Here is a 20,290-nt window from a genome sequence, read left to right as displayed (position 1 = left end):
AAACCGAACTCCGACTTCCCCGAGTACCAGAATGGCCGAGTGGTTAAGGCGTTGGACTTAAGATCCAATGGATTCATATCCGCGTGGGTTCGAACCCCACTTCTGGTAGACACGGGTTGCATTTTCTAAGTGCCAAACCTTGTTTCCAAGTTCTTATCACTAGTTTGCGACCTTAAACACCTTGACCTTGTCAGGTGAGAGGCAAGTTGACATTTCAACCCAAAAAGGAGCCCATTTTTGCCCAAACTTAAGAATTGATGGTTTGCAGATTGGAAAGGAAACTTTTTGTTGAAATTGTAATTCTGTGAGGTTAAGGGCACAGAATGTGTTGTAAATACATTCCCTGATGGCAGTTACTTATTTATTTATTTATTTATTTAATAAGATACTTTTTTGCTCCAAGTACTGTTCTAAATGATCCCAGTGACTCGGGAGGCTGAGGCAGGAGGATTGCAAATTGGAGGCCAGCCTCGGCAAATTGTCAAGACCCTATCTCAAAATAAAAAATAAAAAGGGCTGAGGGCATACTACAGAGATACAGCCATATCAATGTTCATAGCTGCTCAATTCACAATAGCCAGATTGTGGAACCAACCTAGATGTCCTTTAATTGATGAATGGATAAAGAAACTGTGGTACATATATACAATGGAATATTACTCAGCCATAAAGAAGAATAAAATTATGGCATTTGCAGGCAAATGGATGAGACTGGAGAATATCATGCTAAGTGAGATAAGCCAATCTCAAAAAACCAAAGGACGAATGATCTCGCTGATAAGCGGATGATGATACATAATGGGGGGTGGGAGGGGGGCAAGAATGGAGGAAGGAGGGACTGTATAGAGGGATAAGAGGGGTGGGAGGGGTGGGGGGGAAGGAAAAAAATAACAGAATGAATCAAACACCATTACCCTGTGTAAACGTATGATTACACAAATGGTATGCTGTTCCTCCTTGTACAAACAGAAACAACATGTATCCCATTTGTTTACAATACAAATAAATTAAAATTTTTAAAAAAACTTAAAAAGGCTGGGATGTCACAGGTAGAATGCCCCTGGGTTCAATCCCCAGTACCAAAAAAAAAAAAAAAAGTGAGAGTCAGTCTAAATGGTTTAAAAGTGCTCTTATTCACATGTAGAATCTAAATGGTTAATTTCTCAGAATTTGAGAGCAGTATTGTGGTCCTAGAGGGTGGGAGGGAAGCTGGTCTATACCAAGTTACAGGTACTTAGGAAGAGTAAGTTCTGGTGTTCCATTTATGGTATAGGAGGGTAAGAAAAGTTAACAATGATGTATATTTCAAAATAGCTAGAAGATTTTGAATGTTCTCACTGCAAGGAAATGATGTTTATAGTGATGAATATGCTAATTTCCCTGATTAGATCATTACACAATGTATACACATATTGAAACATCACACTGCATCTCATAAATATGTACAATTTTATGTACCAAGCAAAAATAAAAATTTTTTAAAGTAAAAAAAAAAAGGGCTGAGGATAGAGTACCCCTCGGTCCAATTCACCAGTGTCACCAAAGAGAGAGAGAGGAAAAAAAGAAAGACAGAAAAAATCAAGGTGGCATAGAGTCGTCATTTAGCTTGACATTAATAATCCACCTTCTCAACTAAATAAGAACTCCCAAGGACCAATTCTGTCCCTCCTCCTCCACTATGAGCCTTCCCTGACCAATTCCCCTCTTTTAACTAGCCATCCATTCGAGGAGTCTTTGAGAATTTGCTCTGCAGTAGACACTGAGCCAGGCAGACATCGGGGACTGCCCACACTTGATGCAGTTTGAGGCCTGCTCTGCTTCATTCATGGTTGGGCCTGACCAGATCTTTCTGCTCTGCTTCATTCAGTCACCCTCAGCAGCCACTGTGAACCCGGTGCCTTGAAAGCAACCAAGCTTCAGAGGCGGAGAGAGGGAGCAGGACCGGGCTTGTAACTCTCCTGGGGCTGAGGCTGGCGGGGGCGCCTGCTCCAGGGGACACGGTCTGGTTTTAGGGTTCTCCTCTGAACCTAGATTTGCTATCCGATGCTTAGGGGATCCAAATCTTTCTCTGGGAAACCGTATCTAACGCGTTTGTGATTTTCCAATACCAACAGCTCCCCTCCAAAACTCGGAGGCACCGAGGAGGAAGTGTGTGGTTTTAATCTTTCTCTGCTGAATTCCTAGGGCACGGCTCAAAGAAGTCGGGATCTAAGAAGCCAAGTAGGAGACCCCCAAAAGCTTGGAGTAATTTAACAGATCACATATTTTTCATTTATTTTATTACAAAAGTAATACATGCTTCTCTTTTAAATTCTAATAATACAGAGACGTGTGCATAAAGGAAACAGTGAGAGCTTGTCATTCCCCCCAAAACAAACATCTTCATCAGAGTTTGTCTATCCTTATTAGTCTCCTGTGTATGTAAAAGACATATATAACTAGGTATAATTCATATGTACACATATCCTTTCATTTTTCACCAATAAGTATATACATATCATATGACACATTGCATCCTTTCTGTTGAACATTGCCTAAATATCTTATATTTTTCCATAACTGGCTATGTTTTAAATTTATTTATTATTTATTGAATTACGTTTTGGTACTGCGGTTTGAACCCAAGGACACTTTACCACTATATTCCAGTCCTCTTTATCTTTTAAGACAGGGTCTCCCTAAATTGCTCAGGTTATCCCTAAGTTGCTGAGACTGGCCTCCAATTTGCCATCCTCCGACCTCAGCCTCCTCAGTCGCTGGGATTACAGGCATGCACCACCCTGCCCAGCTAATCTTTGTCCACTGTTCTCTTTATATATATTTTCCTCATTGTTCCCCCAGGTGGTGGGTTGCCTCAACTCCAAGGAGACTTAAAATACAGGCGAGGCTCTACCTTACAGGATTCCAAATCCTCCCCTTCCAGAAATCTTTTCGGGATATTAAGGCAAAGAAATTATGAAAAAGCAAGATAAGTTAAAAAAAAAAAAATGACCAGTAACATGCACTCAGAAAACAGATGACAAGATTACAGGACTCTGTTAATAGATTGAAAAGTGCTCCTTCGCATGCATGTCCATGTGCCGTTCCCTCGGGTCAGAATTCCTTTTCCAAGTCTTCAGAGGTCCATCACAGTCCCTATCATGGGTCGGTTCAGGCCAAACCCTGGAAACCGTGGCAGGCAGGTCCTGGCCAAATCCTCCCAGGTGCAGAGGCGGGCTGTCCCCCATCTAAGTGCTCAGTCCAGGACCTCTGGTCGCTTACGTCCAGCCCTACACAGGACCGAGACTGAGTCTTTGCAGCACCTCAAGCTTGCTAAGTTCCCGGAGCGCAGGGGATGCTCAGTGTCTGTCGGATGGAGACCCGACTATTGCACCCCTAAGGATGCATCTTCATCCCTCTGCAAGACGTGCCAGGGCCCCGCCGCCGCCACCACCACCGGAATCAGAAACCCGCTCAGAGGTCCTGAAGCTGGGGGATTTGACAGGAAAGTTCCCCTTGGGTCACCTGAGGCTGGGGCGTGGGGCTGGTCAGACAGGAAGTTAAGCTTTTAAACTTTACATTCCAGATGCGACGGAGAAAGGGTGCAATGAGGGCTGCCTTGTCCAGAAGCCTGCTCACGATTCCCTAGGTGCACTTCCTCAGCCCAAGGACCCGGGGTTTCAATCCAAGAGCCAAAGAAGCTGACATGTGGTCTGTTTTTCTGTGGATAGGCTAAGGAAACGCCTTCTTGTAGGAGCCCGGATAGCTCAGTCGGTAGAGCATCAGACTTTTAATCTGAGGGTCCAGGGTTCAAGTCCCTGTTCGGGCGTGAGTTGTTTTAAGCCTAAAAACAAGTTCGCTTGAGCCTGGAGTTAAGCAAGTGGGAGGTGAGACTAAACCCAATTGAGTAGCTCACGACCAGAAGGGCAGATCAGGCCAAAAAACACCCCACGTGGAACTTACTGAAAAAGTGCAAGGCGGGAAAGAGCCAAACAGTCCTATCTTCCAAATTCTGTATACCTGTTTTTCCCGCTTCGGATATTTTTTTCCCTCAAAAATGGTATGCATCACTTTGCTATTCAAAACATCGAGCAAATACATGAGGAATAAAGTTGCACATTTGTCGTCAGAATCACAATAGCAATACTTTGGGCAGGAATTCTGCAGCTTTGGGCACCGAGGAATGTGTTCAGGCCATATTTTATTAAAAGCGCAACGAGGGAACTGAGATCCTAAAAAAATATTTGAGATGACGCATCACTTACAAGTCCCCAGCTAGGAACTGTTCTTCACCGGATTCATAATAGTCTGCTGGGCTCCTTAGTTTGTGAGTTTTGCAGTAGAGAGAAATGCTTTTAGGGTCGTCTTCACGTCTGTCACTGTTGAGAAAATTTGCATCCCCTAGTAAGCTAAGTACACTGGGGACAAATCCGAGAACGTCCACCTGTGTAGTGTACATGCCAGCCTCCACAAAGTTAAGCCTTGTGTCACATATTGCTACCGGAAGTACAACCGAGCCACTACGGACCTGGGAACAGCTCACCCTGCAACTGAAGAGGCTTAAACCCCTTGGGATCCTCATAATGCTAAATTAAATAGAATTAACTCACTATATACCTTGAAGGACATAAACAAAGCTGGGCGTGTGCGCGCATGCAGTATAGGCATTCTCTTGCAATGGGGGCGGGGGTGAACACAGAAGATACAGAACAGCACGTCATCCAACAACATCAAAAAAAAAAAAAACGAGCTCTGCCGAAACCCGGGATCGAACCAGGGACCTTTAGATCTTCAGTCTAACGCTCTCCCAACTGAGCTATTTCGGCGAGGATGGAAACGAGGGGTGCCCTGCTGGAAGGAAATTTAAAAGAAAATGAAAAAAAAAAAAAGTTCATTTCCTTTCACCACCAACCTTTTTAGCTCCCAATTTCATTTTCAAAAGTGTATTACTTTGAACCATGCAGTTTTGAGAACAGTGACTGAGAATATTAAGTCCTACGTCATATGGGGACACTTTTTTGTTCTGTATTGTCCCAGATTACCTTTTATTGTCTTCCTAACGCTTTCTCTACCTCTATGGGGATTCTGATAAGAATAAAAACAGTCACTGAGAACCCACTGCGCCCAACACTTGATCTATATGGTTGCGTTCGGTCTCCACCCACCATGTGTCATAAGGTTGATATGATAATATAATAATTCTTAAACGAAATAACTAATTTGCCCCCAGTCATCCAGAACTGAATCAGATCCGTCTGGCTGCTCAGAAGACTGAAAGGGCATGGTTGAGACTTTTCACCAAAGGGCAAGGAGATGAACAGGAGGAGGAAAAACCAGAAGGAACCAACCCTCTCCACCATCTGTCCTGTCTTGCCCAGCCTGGTCTGTCCTTGTTAAGTCAAAACATGATTGAAAGTTGCCAAAAGTGGATTTGATCATGTTCCAACGGATTCCCTCAAAAAGAAGAAAAATCGGGTGTTTCCCACAGCATCTTGTCCATTTATTTATCTCCCTGGAATGCCTTCAGTCTCACCCAACCATCGATCAATGATCACTGGTTCCTTTAGCACATACCAATCAAGCAAGTCACATGAATATTGGCAAATGGATCTTGGGCAAATATTTCTTTGAAATGGCTCCTTACCTGTTCCAATATGTATCTTTTGATTCATTTCTAGATTGAAAACTCTTTATTAATAATTACCATATATTGACTGCTTGCTTTTAGACAAAGACCCTGTTAAGCGCTGTGCAAGGATTCCTATCTCATTTAATTAGCACAAGTTTATGAGATGGAAGCTACTGTTATTATTATAAACTATTATTGCCTTTCTCCTGAGGAAGCTTAGCTTTAGAGAGGAGGAGACGGTAATTGTGGAATCTGAGGACCCTGAGTGGAGGGTGAAGACCCTGCCTCAAATCTTGACCCTTCCTTCTAATCAGGACTGGCTGAGGACCAGAGTTCATCTCAGCTAAGAGGGCAGCTGACTCCTTCAGACCACCTTCCTCTACTGTCAATGAAGTTAAAATGGGCTTCCTTCTTCCGCCTGTTTGAAACGAAGAAAGCCCATGCTCTGGTTAGGCAAGAGATGCACCTGGTCTCTCAACCCCACAGGGAAATTAGTTCACCTTGGTGAGTTTGCCCCCGAGCTTTTTACATTAACAAACCAACTTCCTAAAGGCTTGCTATAGATGGATTCTCCCCTTATTTGCAGGGGGTGGGTGCTTTTTTACCGTTTTGTCCCATTCCAGTTCCTTGTATACATTCTCTCCCAATATGCACCCTCCTTCCCCCACTAGCTGGTATCTCAACCTCAACTTCTCAATGTGTGGGTCACATTTTGGGGCCAGACAGGGTGGGGGTGATTTGACCTCCTTTAGCGAGGGGTGCTGCTCTGTTTGAGACTTCAGATGATCTCTGCCTTTTCAGAGAGCAGAAAAACTCTAAGGGTGGGGTTGAAAGGTGCAGGATCCGTGTCATATTCGCAGGCACCAAGCAGGAGCAAACCCAAGACAGCCGGCAGGGGAGCGAAGCGAGGTCGCTGGGGAGCCTGCTGGGGTGCCTTCCGAAGCAGACTGTCTGTTCCCCATTCTGGAATACAACAGGAGATGGATTCAGCAGCTGGGAGAAAGGCTGTAGGATAACTGCATCTGCATTTGCCACGATGATGCGTTAGAGGTCTCCGAATGCCTTCGCGCAAGAACCCACAAGTGTTCAACCTTGTTAACGCCCCTGCTTCTTTGCAAGAACTGCTGGGGCTCGTGGGATACACATGACAGGGATTTAGCACTCCTTTCTCTAAATGCGGTAGGGTGTAACACTAGCTCTCATTTGTTTGATTATTATGAAAAAATTGTGCACGCCCGAACAGGGACTTGAACCCTGGACCCTCAGATTAAAAGTCTGATGCTCTACCGACTGAGCTATCCGGGCCCACGGCAAGCGTCTCACTTTACTGCGTGAAGACTGTCACGGTCCTTACTGCACGTGAGGCGCCACAGCGCTCAGCGAGGTCCTGGGTCCTCCTCGGCGTGCGAGTCCATCGAATCCGACGCACGGATCCCGCGGAAGCCAGAAGGCGAAGGGAGGCACTGCGAAGGGCACGGGACTAGTTTCTGCTTGGGCAGCTGGAAACCGACTCTTTTTAAAATTAAATAAAACGCGCTCATTTATTTAGAGACAGCCGCACCCCGGCAAACGGGAACCCCGAGTTCTGCAAAACTGCGCGGAGAGGGGCTCCTCCCCCGAACCGTCCCCGCCCGGCGACGCTGCACCCTAAACCCAAAGCGCACAGGCTCCGAGACCACGGTTCAGAGGGTAAGGATGTCAGGCCGCCCTTTCCTCCAAGATGCCACTTCCAATGCCTCGTCCCCATCCGACATGCCCACCTCAAAAGGAAGGCGAAGCAGATTAGCTACAGGAGGGAGCTGGGAAGCGAACAGGGGGCGGCAGCCACCGCTGCCTGCGATCCCGGAAGCCGGCTCCAGCCCGCCGCGGTCCCTGCGCATGCGCAGCGCAGTGCCGTCGGCCGCGGGCCCGCCGCTCCACGCTGCTCACCTGGAAGCCACGCTGCTCACAGTGCAGGTCCCCGGGTTTGTGTCACCTCCCTTTCAACTCCTGTGCCCTCATTGCCCCCAAGCACCTGTCGGGAAGGAAGAATAATCTTACCTCTCCCCTTCTGAGTTCTCAGCGGAGACCCTTCTAACAAAAGACAGAATGAGAAAAGCAAACCCGAGTCTATTAAAGGGTGTATTTGATGTGCACACGGGCGGGATCCAGCAAATGAGCAATTCCTAGGACGCTTCAGAATTCCAGTTTATATAATAGCATCTTCCACAAAGAACATTACATTTCTGGGAAAGTGACGAGACAAATAGGATCCTACCTCTCCAGGGGCAGTAAATTACAGGAGATAGATACATGGGAAATTAATGGTAGATAAAGGTAGTCTGCAAAGTTTGTCATATAGATAATTCCTCTGGTGCCATCTCCAAACTGATAAGGGACTAAAATTATCTTCAGAGATTAACCTCTGTCCTTCCTGGTAGATAAATAATAATAAATAATTGCTTTTAGACAATTGGGGGAAGGGTAGAAAGCTTTTTTTGGTATCTGCTCCTGAAGTGCCTTCGACTTAAATTAATCCTTATGGGAAAGTGGCATGTTTGGGGGTAGCATATTTCTATTATCTTGACCACATTTGAGAACATAGTTTAACTGCCATCCTCTCTTGGAAGCTCCCTATGACCAACTGGCAGAGCAGCATGTAGCAGAGAAAAACGAAAGACCTTAGAACTCTACCTTGGAAAGTGAGTAGGAGTATGCACCTGCAGGAAGGTGACCCAGGCACAGGTCCAGACTTCTGGGAGCCTCTTGCTTGGATCCCAAGAGGATTAGATTAGGGATTCTCCTTTCCTCTGCAGTGAGAAACTGGACAGGGTTGAAGTTCCAACACTTCCTAAGAGTATGACTCTACAGCCACCTTTACTGCCCCAAGATGGTAGACCTAGGCTCAGAGCAGTAGAAACAAGCTTACTCTCTCCATTTCCTGTGTATAATGAAACACTTTAAAACATGCTGTCACATTTCTCCAGAAAACTATCAGGATACAGAGACAAGTTATTTTAAGAACTTGGTTTAAATGGTTGGGGTTGGCAAAGTCAAATCCTTTAGGGCAGATGGACTGTCTGAAAATTCAGACAAGAGTTGATGCTGGGGTCTTGAATTCAAATTCAGCAGGTCAGTAAGCTGCAGACTCCAGCAGGTTTTCTGTGTCAAAGTTTTGAGAAATCCTTCTTCATCAGAAATCCTTTTTTGCTCTTAAGGGCTTCTGATGTTTAGATGAGGTATAGCCACTGTAAGGAGGGTAATCGACTTTACTCAAAGTCTACTGATTTAAATGTTGATTATTTATTTATTTATTGAGCATAAGAGTAAGGTTTATTTAAGTGAGAAGAGACCAAACTCCTGTAGGTTGGGAGGGATGGGATAAGGGTTGCCACTTAAATGTACTAGTCTAGGTGTTTATATAGCTGTTGGGTAGGGGCATTGTTCAATATCTATGCTAATCAGGTATCGGAAAAGTACCAGTGCTGTTGGTCAAAATTTAGGCTAAACAGATATTGCAAGTGCTTAGCACTTGAGTCTGTAGCCTTCACTGAGATCTGTCCCATGATCATCCAGTTTTGTTTTGTTTTGTTTTGTTTTTGTACTGGGAATTTAACCCAGAGTTTTACCGTTTTACCACTGAGCCACATCCCCAGCACTTTTTATTTTTTATTTTGAGACAGGGTCTTGCTAAATTGCTGAGGCTGGCCTCAAGACTTGCCATCCTCCCGCCTTAGTCTCTCAAGTTGCTGGAATTACAGGCTTGCACATGGTACCCAGTTCCATGATCATATCTTTAAAAGAAATACCTTCACAATAACATCTAGACTGTTCTTTGACCAACAAACTGGTCTTTGACCAATAACATCTAGACTGGTCTTTGACCAAACAACTGAACATCATGGCCTAATCAAGTTAACATATGCAATTACCCTTCACATGCACTGACATGCATCATGCAAAATTCAAATTGCCCAATTTATTAGACCACTCTTTTGGTCATCGCTGGAGTTTCAAGAATCCTTTGCCAAGAAGTCAACCATTTGGAAAACGAAGCCCAGTTGACATCTTGACAGATGAACAGAAAGGGAAGGGTGGACATAGGCCTATGGAGTATTTGTCTCTGTTTTACCTTTCACCACAGTGAGTTCTTGGAGTGGGAGAACTGGACCTCCATCCTCTCTCCACAGGGTTCAGCCTGGCTCCAAGCTTTAAAAAAGTGTGTGTCCTTCGCCTGGGTTCCCTGAGTGGAGTGGCTCATCATCCTAACAAAGTTTTTTATTTTTTATTTTTTTGGTTTGGGTGTTTTGAGGGTCTTTTGTTGTTCTTGTTTTTGTTTTTCAGAACAGGATCCAGTTCAGAGCCTCCAGATTCTTTGGTCCTCTAACCCAATCCTACAGGAGTGCGAACAACCCTAGAAGCCTGGGATCAGGTAGGGTGGCTCATGCCTGGGGTGTTTCCTGGTGCTCTCAGCCACAGGTTGATGGGGGTAAACTCTGAGATATCGAGGACCAGAAATATCCCGGTCTGCTTTGAAATGCAGTTCCTCTTAGGTAAGTGTCTGAGAATTTTTGCTGGGTCTTAAGAGGGTTGCTATATAGGGGTCACAGAGGCCAGAGGATATCATGTACACTAGTGGCTTGTGATTCAGCAAGTAAAAATACAGAGTGCCTACTTAAATCTGAATTTCACAGAAACAAGGAGTATGCACTTTATATGCCGCAATCAATATTTGAGACAACGCTTATCCAAAAGGCTGTGTGTTGTTTCTCTGAAATTCAAATTTAATTGGGCGTGCCCGATTTGATCTGGTGACTCCCATGTAGACTTAAGCATGAAAGGTCTTCCGACCCCCCATCCAAGAGCTGGCTTAGGTCCTTGTTATTGTTATACCAGCTGAACGAAGCCCGGGCGCCTGACGCTTTCCAAGATTTCTTTGGCCAACCTGGGGCACGGGGCGCAGAGGTGCCAGGAGCCCAGCAGGTTCCAGCACTCAGTACCCAGTCGCCAACTGCCGCCCTCCGAGAAAGGATTTGGGGGCTGCAGCTGCAAGAAAGTCGTCGAAAACTGCAAAGGCGAGGGCTGGATCACCTAGCTGCACGCTGTGCGTTGGAATTGCATAGTCTCTGGAGGCCACAGCCCCAAAACCCAGGCACACTCAATTTATGGTGAGCCACTTATTAGAAGTCACATAAATACCCTTTAGGGAAGGGGCAGGTGAATCGATGCCAACATAAAACCTGCCGAAACCCGGGATCGAACCAGGGACCTTTAGATCTTCAGTCTAACGCTCTCCCAACTGAGCTATTTCGGCTGCTGTTGGTGGCTTTTTTTTTTTCTTTGTGTAATTATTTTGAAATAATGTTTGTTTTATAGTAATAAAAGGGGTTAGTATGCAATTTTGCTTAGGGACAGGTGTGTTACAATGCTGGATATGGTAATGCAGGACCTTGTTCACAAACTGGAAATAGTAACTAGTTTTCTCAATGTTTTTTTTTTTTTTCCCTCTCTCTAATGGCCCTGCAATTTGTTTTCCATTTTAAAAATAATTCATGATGAACCTTGGCAACTTAACACAACTCTGTCTCAAAATTTGAGAGAAGTTTGTTAGGGATCTGGGTGTAGCTCCTGGGTGCCCCTGCGTTCAATTTCCAGTACTTAGGGGACAGGGGTGTGAGGAGCCGAGGCAAAATCATGGGCTTTTTTCATGGTAGTATACGTTCCTATTTTATGCTTGTTTAATCCATGCAAAACGTTGCAAACCAATCTAGTCAATCAGACTTTCCCCTTAAGTTTCATTATGTTTTTTTGCAGGGGGGATGCGGGGGGGTACATATGTGGTCTGTGTGAAGGCAGATCTTGAAAGGTCAAAAGATGTTTTTAGGGGCTGGGGAGATAGCTCAGTTGGTAAAGTGCTTGCAAGCACAGGGCCCTGGGTTCGATCCCCAGCACTGCAAAAAAAAGACATTTTAAAAAAATTTTAGAGGTGTCATCAATTTGGACTTCAGAAATACTAAGGAGAGTACAAGTGAAACCAGAATTGGGGACAGGCAGTTAGTGTAGAAATAGGGGATCGGGTCAAATTGAGGAAATGGAGGCCATGAAAGCCATCTGCCTCTGGAAGTTGGAGACTGCCCCTGGGAGAATGGATGTCAAGGATCTCGGGAGCCCATTGATTACCGAATTTACCTGCTCTTATCAAGGACTGCAAGCAAGGAGCTGCTAATTAATGCCCCCTGGGCCCTTGCCTGGTTGAATCCTTTGGCCCTCCCCCTGCCATCTGCTGCTCACCTTTTTGCTATGTCACCGGCAACTCCTGGGCCTAGTCACATAGGTAGGAAGAAGAAAGATAAGTGGGGAGAGAACAGAACAAAGGAGACCCTAACCTATAAAAGATGTAGGGCGTGCTCATTTCTTGGGACTTTAGAATATCAGCCATGGCCCCTTCTCCCTCCTGGGAGAAGTCTGTATTATTACCTTTAAATAAAACCTGCTTAATATGCTTGCCTTGGCGTGCTTCTCTGATGTTATACTTCAACACCCAAGGAAGCAGAACTCGTCACCAGTAAACAGTGGTATCACAAGGAAGCCTAGCATTGCAAGGCACCAGATTTGATCCCCAGTGCAACACACACACACAGAGCACAGGAAGGCCATGTGTAAAGGCTTCACACATAGATGTCTACTGTTATATATAGTCCTTGTGCTTGTTAAAAGAATTGGTTTGCTAAGCTTAGTATTAAAAATACACTTCAATTTTTGCAATCCCATCTTGACTTTTCTTTTTTAACATTTTAAAATATATATTGTTGAAAAATAGAATTGGACCAGGCCTCTTTCAAACTCTCTGAAACAAGCTGGGGTTTAATAATATCCCTGACATGCTGATTCTATTCCACCTCCGCCTCCCGTTTCAGAAGTTTGCATCTCTTGCATTCATTCACTTAAAAAGGTGTTCTAAATAAACTCCATAAGGCTGCTAATTCAGTGCTTCATGTTCACTTGTTTCATAACTGGGGAAAGAACACAGGCTTATTATAGCTCGAAATGAAACTCTGACCTTAGTTTAGAATTTATAAACAAAAGACTTAAAGTGGAAGTTGATTCCAGATTGCCCTTCTCAAGACAGTAAGGAGAGAGTGCTTCTGAGGTGAGAAGATGGAGCCCAAACCAGAAAGTTTTCTCAGACTCCAGGAGTCCATCATTTGTTTAGCTTAAACTTTGCCTTTTTGCTTCGCTCGTAATTCTACTAGAAAAGAAATCCCCAAATGGCCCCCAAGACTCCCTTCCAGCCAGCCTGGTGCCCTGGGTAATCCCTGGGACTGTTAAAATGATGGATTTCACCCTTGTGATTAGGTTAGATTATATAGCAAGGCTGAATTCTAAAATGTGTGATTATCTAGGTGCACCTGAACTAGTCACGTGAGCCCTTTAAAATCGGATTTTTCCCCCTCAGATGGTTGCAGAGGGACTCAAAGATTCAAACTGCAAGGGGGATTCAATGCTGCTGTGCTGGATTAAAGATGGGGACCACACGGCAAGGAATATAGACAGCCTCTACTTGCTGAGAGCAAATACCAGCTGACAGTCGGCAAGAGAACTCATCCTCGGTTCTACCCCTGCAAGAAACTGAAGTCTGCCCAGAATGAGCTTGAAGTAGAGTGCCTGCAGATGAAACCCCCACCTGGTGGACACTGTGATTTCAGCCTCGAGATACTCTGAGAACCCAGTCTATAAAGTGGGACTTCGCACTCTCAGAGCTGTGAGGAATAAACAGGCACTGAACCCCTCTTAATTATGTGTGCAACACTGGAAAACTAATATGGTAGTATAGATGCCACACTGAGCCACATCCCCAGCCTTTTTTTTTTTTTTTTTTTAATTTTGAGACAGGGTCTCACTAAATTGCTTAGGGCTGCTAAATTTTTGAGACTTGCTTTGAACTTGTAATCCTCCTGCCTCAGCCTCCCAAGTCGCTGGGATTACAGGTGTGCACCACTGCACCTGGCCCAAAGAGCACATTTAAATCCTAATCTGGTCACTTACTTGTCTATGATTTTGGGCAAGTCAGTTCCTTTGTGTTCATATTATATATATATAATTGTGCAATTAGTATATGTATATATATTGTACTAACCCTAGTCCTAATTTACTCTAAATCTTTGTAAATGAGGTCCAGGTATTATCTTTACATTTCAACTTGGGCAAGTGATTTTTTGGGGGGTGTGGGGTACCTGGGATTGAACTCAGGCACTTCACCACGAATCCACATCCCCAGCCCTATTTTGTATTTTATTTAGAGACAGGGTCTTACTGAGCTGCTTAGTGCCTCACTTTAGCTAAGGCTGGCTTTGAACTTGCCATCCTCCTGTCTCAGCCAGCCGAGCCTCTGGGATTACACCAGACATGCACCAGCGAGCCCAACTGGGCAAGTGATTTTTAATCTGCACTTTCTCTGGGTCTCTCTGTTTTCTACCACTTGTAATATCCTATTTTTTTTTTTTTTATTATTTGACATCTATACAGGCACCTCCAACAAAGCATATCCAATGAGCCATGCTCTTGGTGCACGCCTGTAATCCCAGCAGCTTGGGAGGCTGAGGCAGGAGGATCGTCTTTGAGTTCAAAGAGCCTCAGCAAAAGCAAGGCGCTAAGCAACTCAGTGAGACTCTCTGTCTCTAAATGAAATACAAAATAGGACTGGGGATGTGGATCAGTGGTTGAGTGCCTCTGAGTTCAATCTCCGGTACCCCTCACCCAAAAAAAGAACCTACATTCCCCTCTCAACTTGTTTATCTTACTATGAACTTCCATCTAAGTTTCCCAAGTTAAAAATTACAAATTCCCTTCTTCTTCTACTCTCCATTCCTGATCATACCCAAATGCTATTTATTTCATTTCAGTATTTCTGGAATCTCTCTACTTCTGTCTTCCTGTCCTTTCCAACCTCTAAATTTTTCTTCCTACCTATAACACATTTTCCACACTGGAACCCAAGATAAAATGGGTTTTAAAAATTCTCCATTCTGGGGCTGGGGGATAGCTTAGGGGGAACCTATCTAGCATGTGATGTAAGCCCTGGGTTCAAGTCCTAGCACTACAGGAAAAGGATGAGAGGAAAAACCTGGTACTGTCTCTGGTTAAAACCCAAAACTTAAGGTATGTAAGTTATTCAACAGCTGTCTTCACCTTCTCTAGTATCCTGTCTTCTTGACTCACAATTATAGCTGTTCTGTCATGATACTTTTTGTGACCTTACTCTTCAGTTTTAGTCACCCAACATTTTCCACCTTGTCCTTCCCCTAGCCCACGTTTAACCTACAACTCTTAGCTCACATTTCCTAGTTTCAGAAGCTCTGACGCATCTCTCCCTTCTCTCCAGACTAGTTGCCCCTCTGCAGGGCTTTTATACCACTTATCAAAATAGATCGCAACTGCCTGTTTACTTAAGTTCTTTCTTGCCATTTATATCCATGTTATAGAACAGGTTGGAGTAAATGTGGAATAAATGAGTGAACAAAAGAATGAAAAAGTTTCCAGCCATATCCCAGGACAACTGGGTTACTTCCAAAATCACCTGGTCAGCCTCTGTAAAGTTACTTGTAGATTCTAAGCTTTAGTTTCTTGGCTTTAAAGATACCTCATCTGGCTATCCTGCCTCCTTCCCCTGAAGGACCAATACCTTGCAAAGAAAGGGTACTTGTAAAGATAGTTGGGAGGAAAGCCCAAGAGTTTAACTACAGTTCAATTTATGAGATTTGGAAGGGAAAGCCGTGTAAAATTTGGAATTCTTCCCACTGGTACATTATGGGGCAAAAACTTTATAAACTCTTTAAAACTTTATAAACTTTCAGAAGTTCTAAATTTTGATAGCAATCCTAAGAATTTCACAAGACATATACATCTGAAGTGAATATAGTCTAAAGATTTTCCTACACCTCCTTTTAGGACTGAACTGTATTTTGCTGAATGTAGAATGGACCTTTGAAATGTACAGGTTTAACATTTTTGAGGTGTTTCAGAAGTCCCTGATCAGTGTAATAATTTATAATTTTCTTGAGTCATAATTTTGAATCATAACCAAGCAAGGAAGACCTTCCTTCCCCAGGATCACAACCCATCATCACAATAAAGTTCTCAAGGAGGGATCATTAAGTGTTTTGGCTCCATTTGTTTGCCTCTGTGTGGAAAATTATACCCCACAGTGATATTCCAGTGTACAGGATGTAGTTCTCCCAAGGTGAGGCATCTACCGCAGTGGTTTTGAGTTTGAGAAGACTTTACTGAAATTGAACATCCAGTCCTGAAATGAAAGTCAGGCATGTTGAGAAGTCAGATAGCCTTTCCAAGAACCAGCTAGAAAAAGTATTTCCCAACAACAGAGCTAATGTTGTGGACAGGAAAGCCTTGAAAAATCAAGCCCTGAAGACTAAATTCCAAGGATGTTCCTTCCTTCAGATGGAGTCTTAAAAGAAATGGTACTATCCTCACTTTTTTTTTTTTCCTGCAGTGCTAGGGATCAAACCCAGGGCCTTGTGCTTGTGAGGCAAACACTCTACCGACTGAGCTATCTCCCCAGCCCCTACTATCTTTGTTAATAAGCTTTTGAAAAGAGACCTGTGCATTTCAGCATGATGTGACATCTATAATATAGGAGGAAAGGCCTTGGCTTTGAGCTGCCTTCCAATTCAGCTTCTCCCAGAGCACAGGGTTGTAGGTCACAAACTTGCATTAAACACACCCTACTCTGAATTCCAACACTGCAACCAACCAGTTAGCAATATGGCCTTGAGGAAATTAACTTAAATTAGGCTTTGAGTGCCTTTCTTTATCTTAATACTGTTTGTGGCCAGGCATAGTGGCCCTGTAATCCCAGTGGCTTGGAAGGGTGAGACAGGAGCATCATGAGTTCAAAGCCAGCCTCAGCAACCTAGTAAGCAAAGCAAGCCCTAAGGAACTTGGCAAGACCCTGTCTCAAAATAAAATACAGAAAGGACTAGGGACATAGCTCAGTGGTTAAGTGCCTCTGGGTTCAACCCCCACTACAAAAACCAAACCATAATCTTGCAAGTATTCAGGTCCCCATATGTGGAGGTGGATGCTCAGTGAGCCTTCAGTCTCTCTCACAGGCAGCAACTATGCTTGCTGTGATCCCAGGCTCTCTAGGCCCCTAGGTTACTTTGCCCATCCCCCGCTCTGAACATGAACTTTGGAGAGAAAATGTAAACATGTCATTATTTTCCTGAGGTCTTCAAATCAAAACTCACTTGTATTTCAAAAAGCAGAATTTGAATACTTATGTGAAATGGTTAAGAATCTGAGAATCCAAATGGGGAAGAGAAATTACATTCATCAGGAAAATTTTTTATTTTTTTTGAGGTAAAATAGGCCTAGAATCAAAAACACTAGCAATGAATCCCCTGTACCAAGTAGGGACATTCCTAAATACATCACATTGGAGGGCTGTTAAAATTGTTTTTCTGGCATGAACCCTCCAAAATGGTGTTTGTTGAAATATCAGTTTTTTTTAAAAAGACCAAGGCTCCAGGGCTCCCAGACTCCCAAGCAGGACAAATCATCTTGAACCAGTTTTCCCATCATCTACCACCAGTTGCTGACTCATAGGAGCAGAAGCAAATCAGACAAACAATATGGCTTTTGAAAAAATTATTTAATTTAGTAGTTTTTTTTTTTTTTTTTTTTTTGGAAAAAAGCAATAAGGCAAAAAAACTGAAAATACATATAGTTTTGTTTCATTTTCATGTGACTTTATTCCACCTGACGGACTCTAAGCTGCTTCCATTAGCAGGAATCTGGGGATCAAGCCAGAAATGTAGTGTGGATGGTAGAGGAGGAAAAGGGGGGATAAAGCAGGAAGTTCAATTTAGTTGGGGAATTCACACCCTATCCAAAGCCCCAGATGAGGTTCCTGCTTTCACAGGCCTGCTTGAAAGAAGCCCTGGCATAACCTCTACTTGTGCTGGGAAAAGCATTCTTAGGAGACCCTCCTCTCTCATGTTTATCACAGCAAGGAGGGATGGTGGGGAAGGATTAAAGTACTAATTTACCCAGTAAAATCCAATTTCCCTGGAGGGATGGCTTCCTCTGGAATGATAGTCTCCCCCCCAGGACCCACACTGGCTGAGGCTCAGCAGTTAAGGAACAAAAACAAAAAACACTAACAAAAAGCATACAAGGAAGGCACCTCAATTTGTGATCCTCAACCAAGGGTGGGCTGCACAGGGGAGATTTCTGAACAAGACAACTAAAACAAATACAGAACATACAATAAGAAGGAAGCCAGGACCCAACGGGCGCAGTTCGCTGATCCACCCCACTTGACGGTGCTTTCAGCCCCACATCCTAGGAAGAAAGTTCTTTTGGGATTTAGCCTATGTGCTGGACAGAGGCAGGAGTAAACAGGAAATTACCCTCCTGATTTTCTACCCATACTCTTCCTAACAAAAGAAAGAAAAGTGGCAAGAAAGAGATTAGGATTTCATTTTCAAGAGTCAGGTAATTAGGAGAGCAGAGCCCAGACAGTAGTGGGCACCCCAAGATACAAACCATGGACAGAGTCCCTGTTCAGTAACTGCTAGATGTGATCCCACTCAGGTTTCAAATCTGCTCTAGAAGATGGAAAGGAAAGGGGTGCCAATCCACATCAACTCATGTCCAAGAGAGTCCCAGGGAGACAAGTGATATTAAAAACCAAGATTCTTAATGGGAAGGAGGAAAGTCAAACAAAAAAATTAGAATTTTCTCTACATATATATAATATACAGATATTTAACACATTATTCCAGAGGTGGCTCCAGTCCATGGGGCTTGAGAGATGGTGAAAACTCTTTGTTCCAGATTAACTTCTCTCAAATTCTGAAGTGTACCAGAAGGGGACAGGCAATGTTTTGCTCCAGCCTGGGGCACAGGCCCAAATTGGTATTGGGCCAGGAGAGAGAAGCTAGAAAGGCAATGAAGGAAGCAGGTGAGGAAGAACCGGGAAGGTAAGAGTGGCTAGCAGTCTTTTTCCATCCTGCCTGTGTTCTCAGAAGTTCTCTGCCTGAGGAAGTCCGTAAAACCCCGTTATGAGGATAATGCGACTCTTTTACCAACCACCAAAGTGGCCTCCAGTTGCTGCCAAGAAGATGGAGAAGAGCAGAGGGGTGTTTCACGTGAGTCAAGATAGAAACTTCCAAGAAGGTAACTGAAAATTCCAGCCCTACAGAACAATCACTCGCAGGTGCTCTAATACCTGTTATCTGTGTGCAACGCCCCATTAAACCAACCCCAGGGGTGAACACCTTTCGCAATGTCAGGCCTAAGCTCCACTGCAATCACTCTCCATGTCTCTGCTGGTTAAGTCTTATGTGTGTTTCTTTTTAAAGGAACTTTAAATCAGTTCTTGCTCTGAACAGCACCAAAATGCTCATGAATCACAAGTTTACGCAGATCTTGGCTGAGCAGGATACTACAAGGGGAGGGTGAATGACATCACCTTAAATGGGGCACAGGGAGGAAGAAGAGCCAAGAATACTTGACTTTGTGGAAGTGGAATAACACTAACTTTCAGCCACTAAACCTCTCCCTTACAAGGTATCTAGTACATCGATTTCAGCATCAATCAGCTAAGGCAACCAGCCAATCACCACCACTGGTGTCTGCTTCTGGTGATTGATTTGGAAAAAATGATTGGTTAAGACAGACAAACTTGAGGAAAGCACTTGGTAAGAGTCACAACTGCCAGCTTTCCTGCACATCCTCTGTCCTCTTCTCCGTTTGATCCTCTTCCTTTGTGTTACCGGCGCTTCAAAAAATGTCTGGGCATGAGTTCCAGTCCTGCTTTTCTTTGCACTCCCAATATTCACCCCTATAAATATGGGTTAACTCCTTGGTCACAGGGTCCTTCTTCCGCTCAAACCACAGTGCCTTATAAGGATCATATGGCGTGCCTAAAAGGGAAAGAAGGGGAAGAAACGCAAAATTAGAGCTGGTTACTCTCTACGCATCAAGAAATGTGAGTAGAAGGCAAGTTGGTTACCATCTTCTGTGGCTTTCATAGCTTCTGCTTCTCTCTTTTTTCTGGAAAGTCTTTGTTTTTCCTCCAGGCGCTGCTTCTCAGCATTGGCTTCATCCCAGCGCCCATTTTCCATCAGTCTCTGGTCAGGCCGTAACCGGCTGTCGGTGGGTGCAGTGCCGCCTTCCCAGGCGTTGAGAGTCAGAGCCAGCTCTGAAAAGTAGTACATATTTTCTGCATTCTTCCTAAAGGTAAAGGATGAAAGAAAGGAAGGGTAATGCCAGAGCCCAGGCCTTAGCGGAAGAGCAGCAAGGCTGACCCACAAATGGAAAAAATCTAGCACCAATCAGGTGCCCTAAGGAAGAGGGCCACACTGGGTCACTCTGTGCCCTCCCCAGCATCACTCCATTCAATAGTCTTCTGGGAGTGTACTGCTCTCAGTTAAAATGATCTACGTTTGTTAGGAAGAATGAAACTCTCTACTTAATGAAATTCCTCATTTCTGTTCCTTTGCTTCCCTTTTAACCTTTTTTTGGGATACGCGTGGCTGTTACTATAGACTGGATGTATTAGATGGTGATAGGAGACAACTGGCCTCCTGTTTCCTAAGTCCTGTTCACTGTCTTAGGGATTTTTATGTTGTGCCTGCATTATAGGCTAAATTGTTAACAGGTAGTAAGCACCTTTCT

General features: G+C 44.1%; 1 protein-coding gene and 5 non-coding genes across 6 annotated transcripts in view; 2 read left to right on the top strand and 4 right to left on the bottom strand.

The window, feature by feature from the left end:
- The first annotated feature begins 25 nt into the window (after nt 1-25).
- Nucleotides 26-108, top strand: Trnal-uaa (transfer RNA leucine (anticodon UAA)). The gene has a single exon. It is a non-coding gene; the product is annotated as a tRNA-Leu (tRNA).
- A 3,627-nt stretch (nt 109-3,735) lies between these two features.
- On the top strand, nt 3,736-3,808 carry Trnak-uuu (transfer RNA lysine (anticodon UUU)). Its single transcript has one exon. It is a non-coding gene; the product is annotated as a tRNA-Lys (tRNA).
- Nucleotides 3,809-4,732: 924 nt separating this feature from the next.
- On the bottom strand, nt 4,733-4,805 carry Trnaf-gaa (transfer RNA phenylalanine (anticodon GAA)). The gene has a single exon. It is a non-coding gene; the product is annotated as a tRNA-Phe (tRNA).
- A 2,035-nt stretch (nt 4,806-6,840) lies between these two features.
- On the bottom strand, nt 6,841-6,913 carry Trnak-uuu (transfer RNA lysine (anticodon UUU)). The gene has a single exon. It is a non-coding gene; the product is annotated as a tRNA-Lys (tRNA).
- A 3,915-nt stretch (nt 6,914-10,828) lies between these two features.
- Nucleotides 10,829-10,901, bottom strand: Trnaf-gaa (transfer RNA phenylalanine (anticodon GAA)). The gene has a single exon. It is a non-coding gene; the product is annotated as a tRNA-Phe (tRNA).
- A 6,354-nt stretch (nt 10,902-17,255) lies between these two features.
- Osbp (oxysterol binding protein) overlaps nt 17,256-20,290 on the bottom strand; it is a 30,690-nt gene continuing 27,655 nt past the window's right edge. Inside the window, exons 13-14 of the mRNA XM_047516871.1 lie at nt 19,626-19,846; nt 17,256-19,536 (exon numbers count right to left, since the gene is read on the bottom strand). Of these exons, the coding sequence (XP_047372827.1) occupies nt 19,394-19,536; nt 19,626-19,846 (364 nt within the window). The 3' untranslated portion in view covers nt 17,256-19,393. The remainder of the gene's footprint in view (nt 19,537-19,625; nt 19,847-20,290) is intronic.

The sequence above is a fragment of the Sciurus carolinensis genome, chromosome 11 (genome assembly GCF_902686445.1).
Source record: "Sciurus carolinensis chromosome 11, mSciCar1.2, whole genome shotgun sequence".
In the NCBI taxonomy this organism is placed as follows: Eukaryota; Metazoa; Chordata; class Mammalia; order Rodentia; family Sciuridae; genus Sciurus; species Sciurus carolinensis.
The sequence above is the reverse complement of the archived record's forward strand: the minus strand, read 5'-3'. Positions and strand labels throughout refer to the sequence as shown.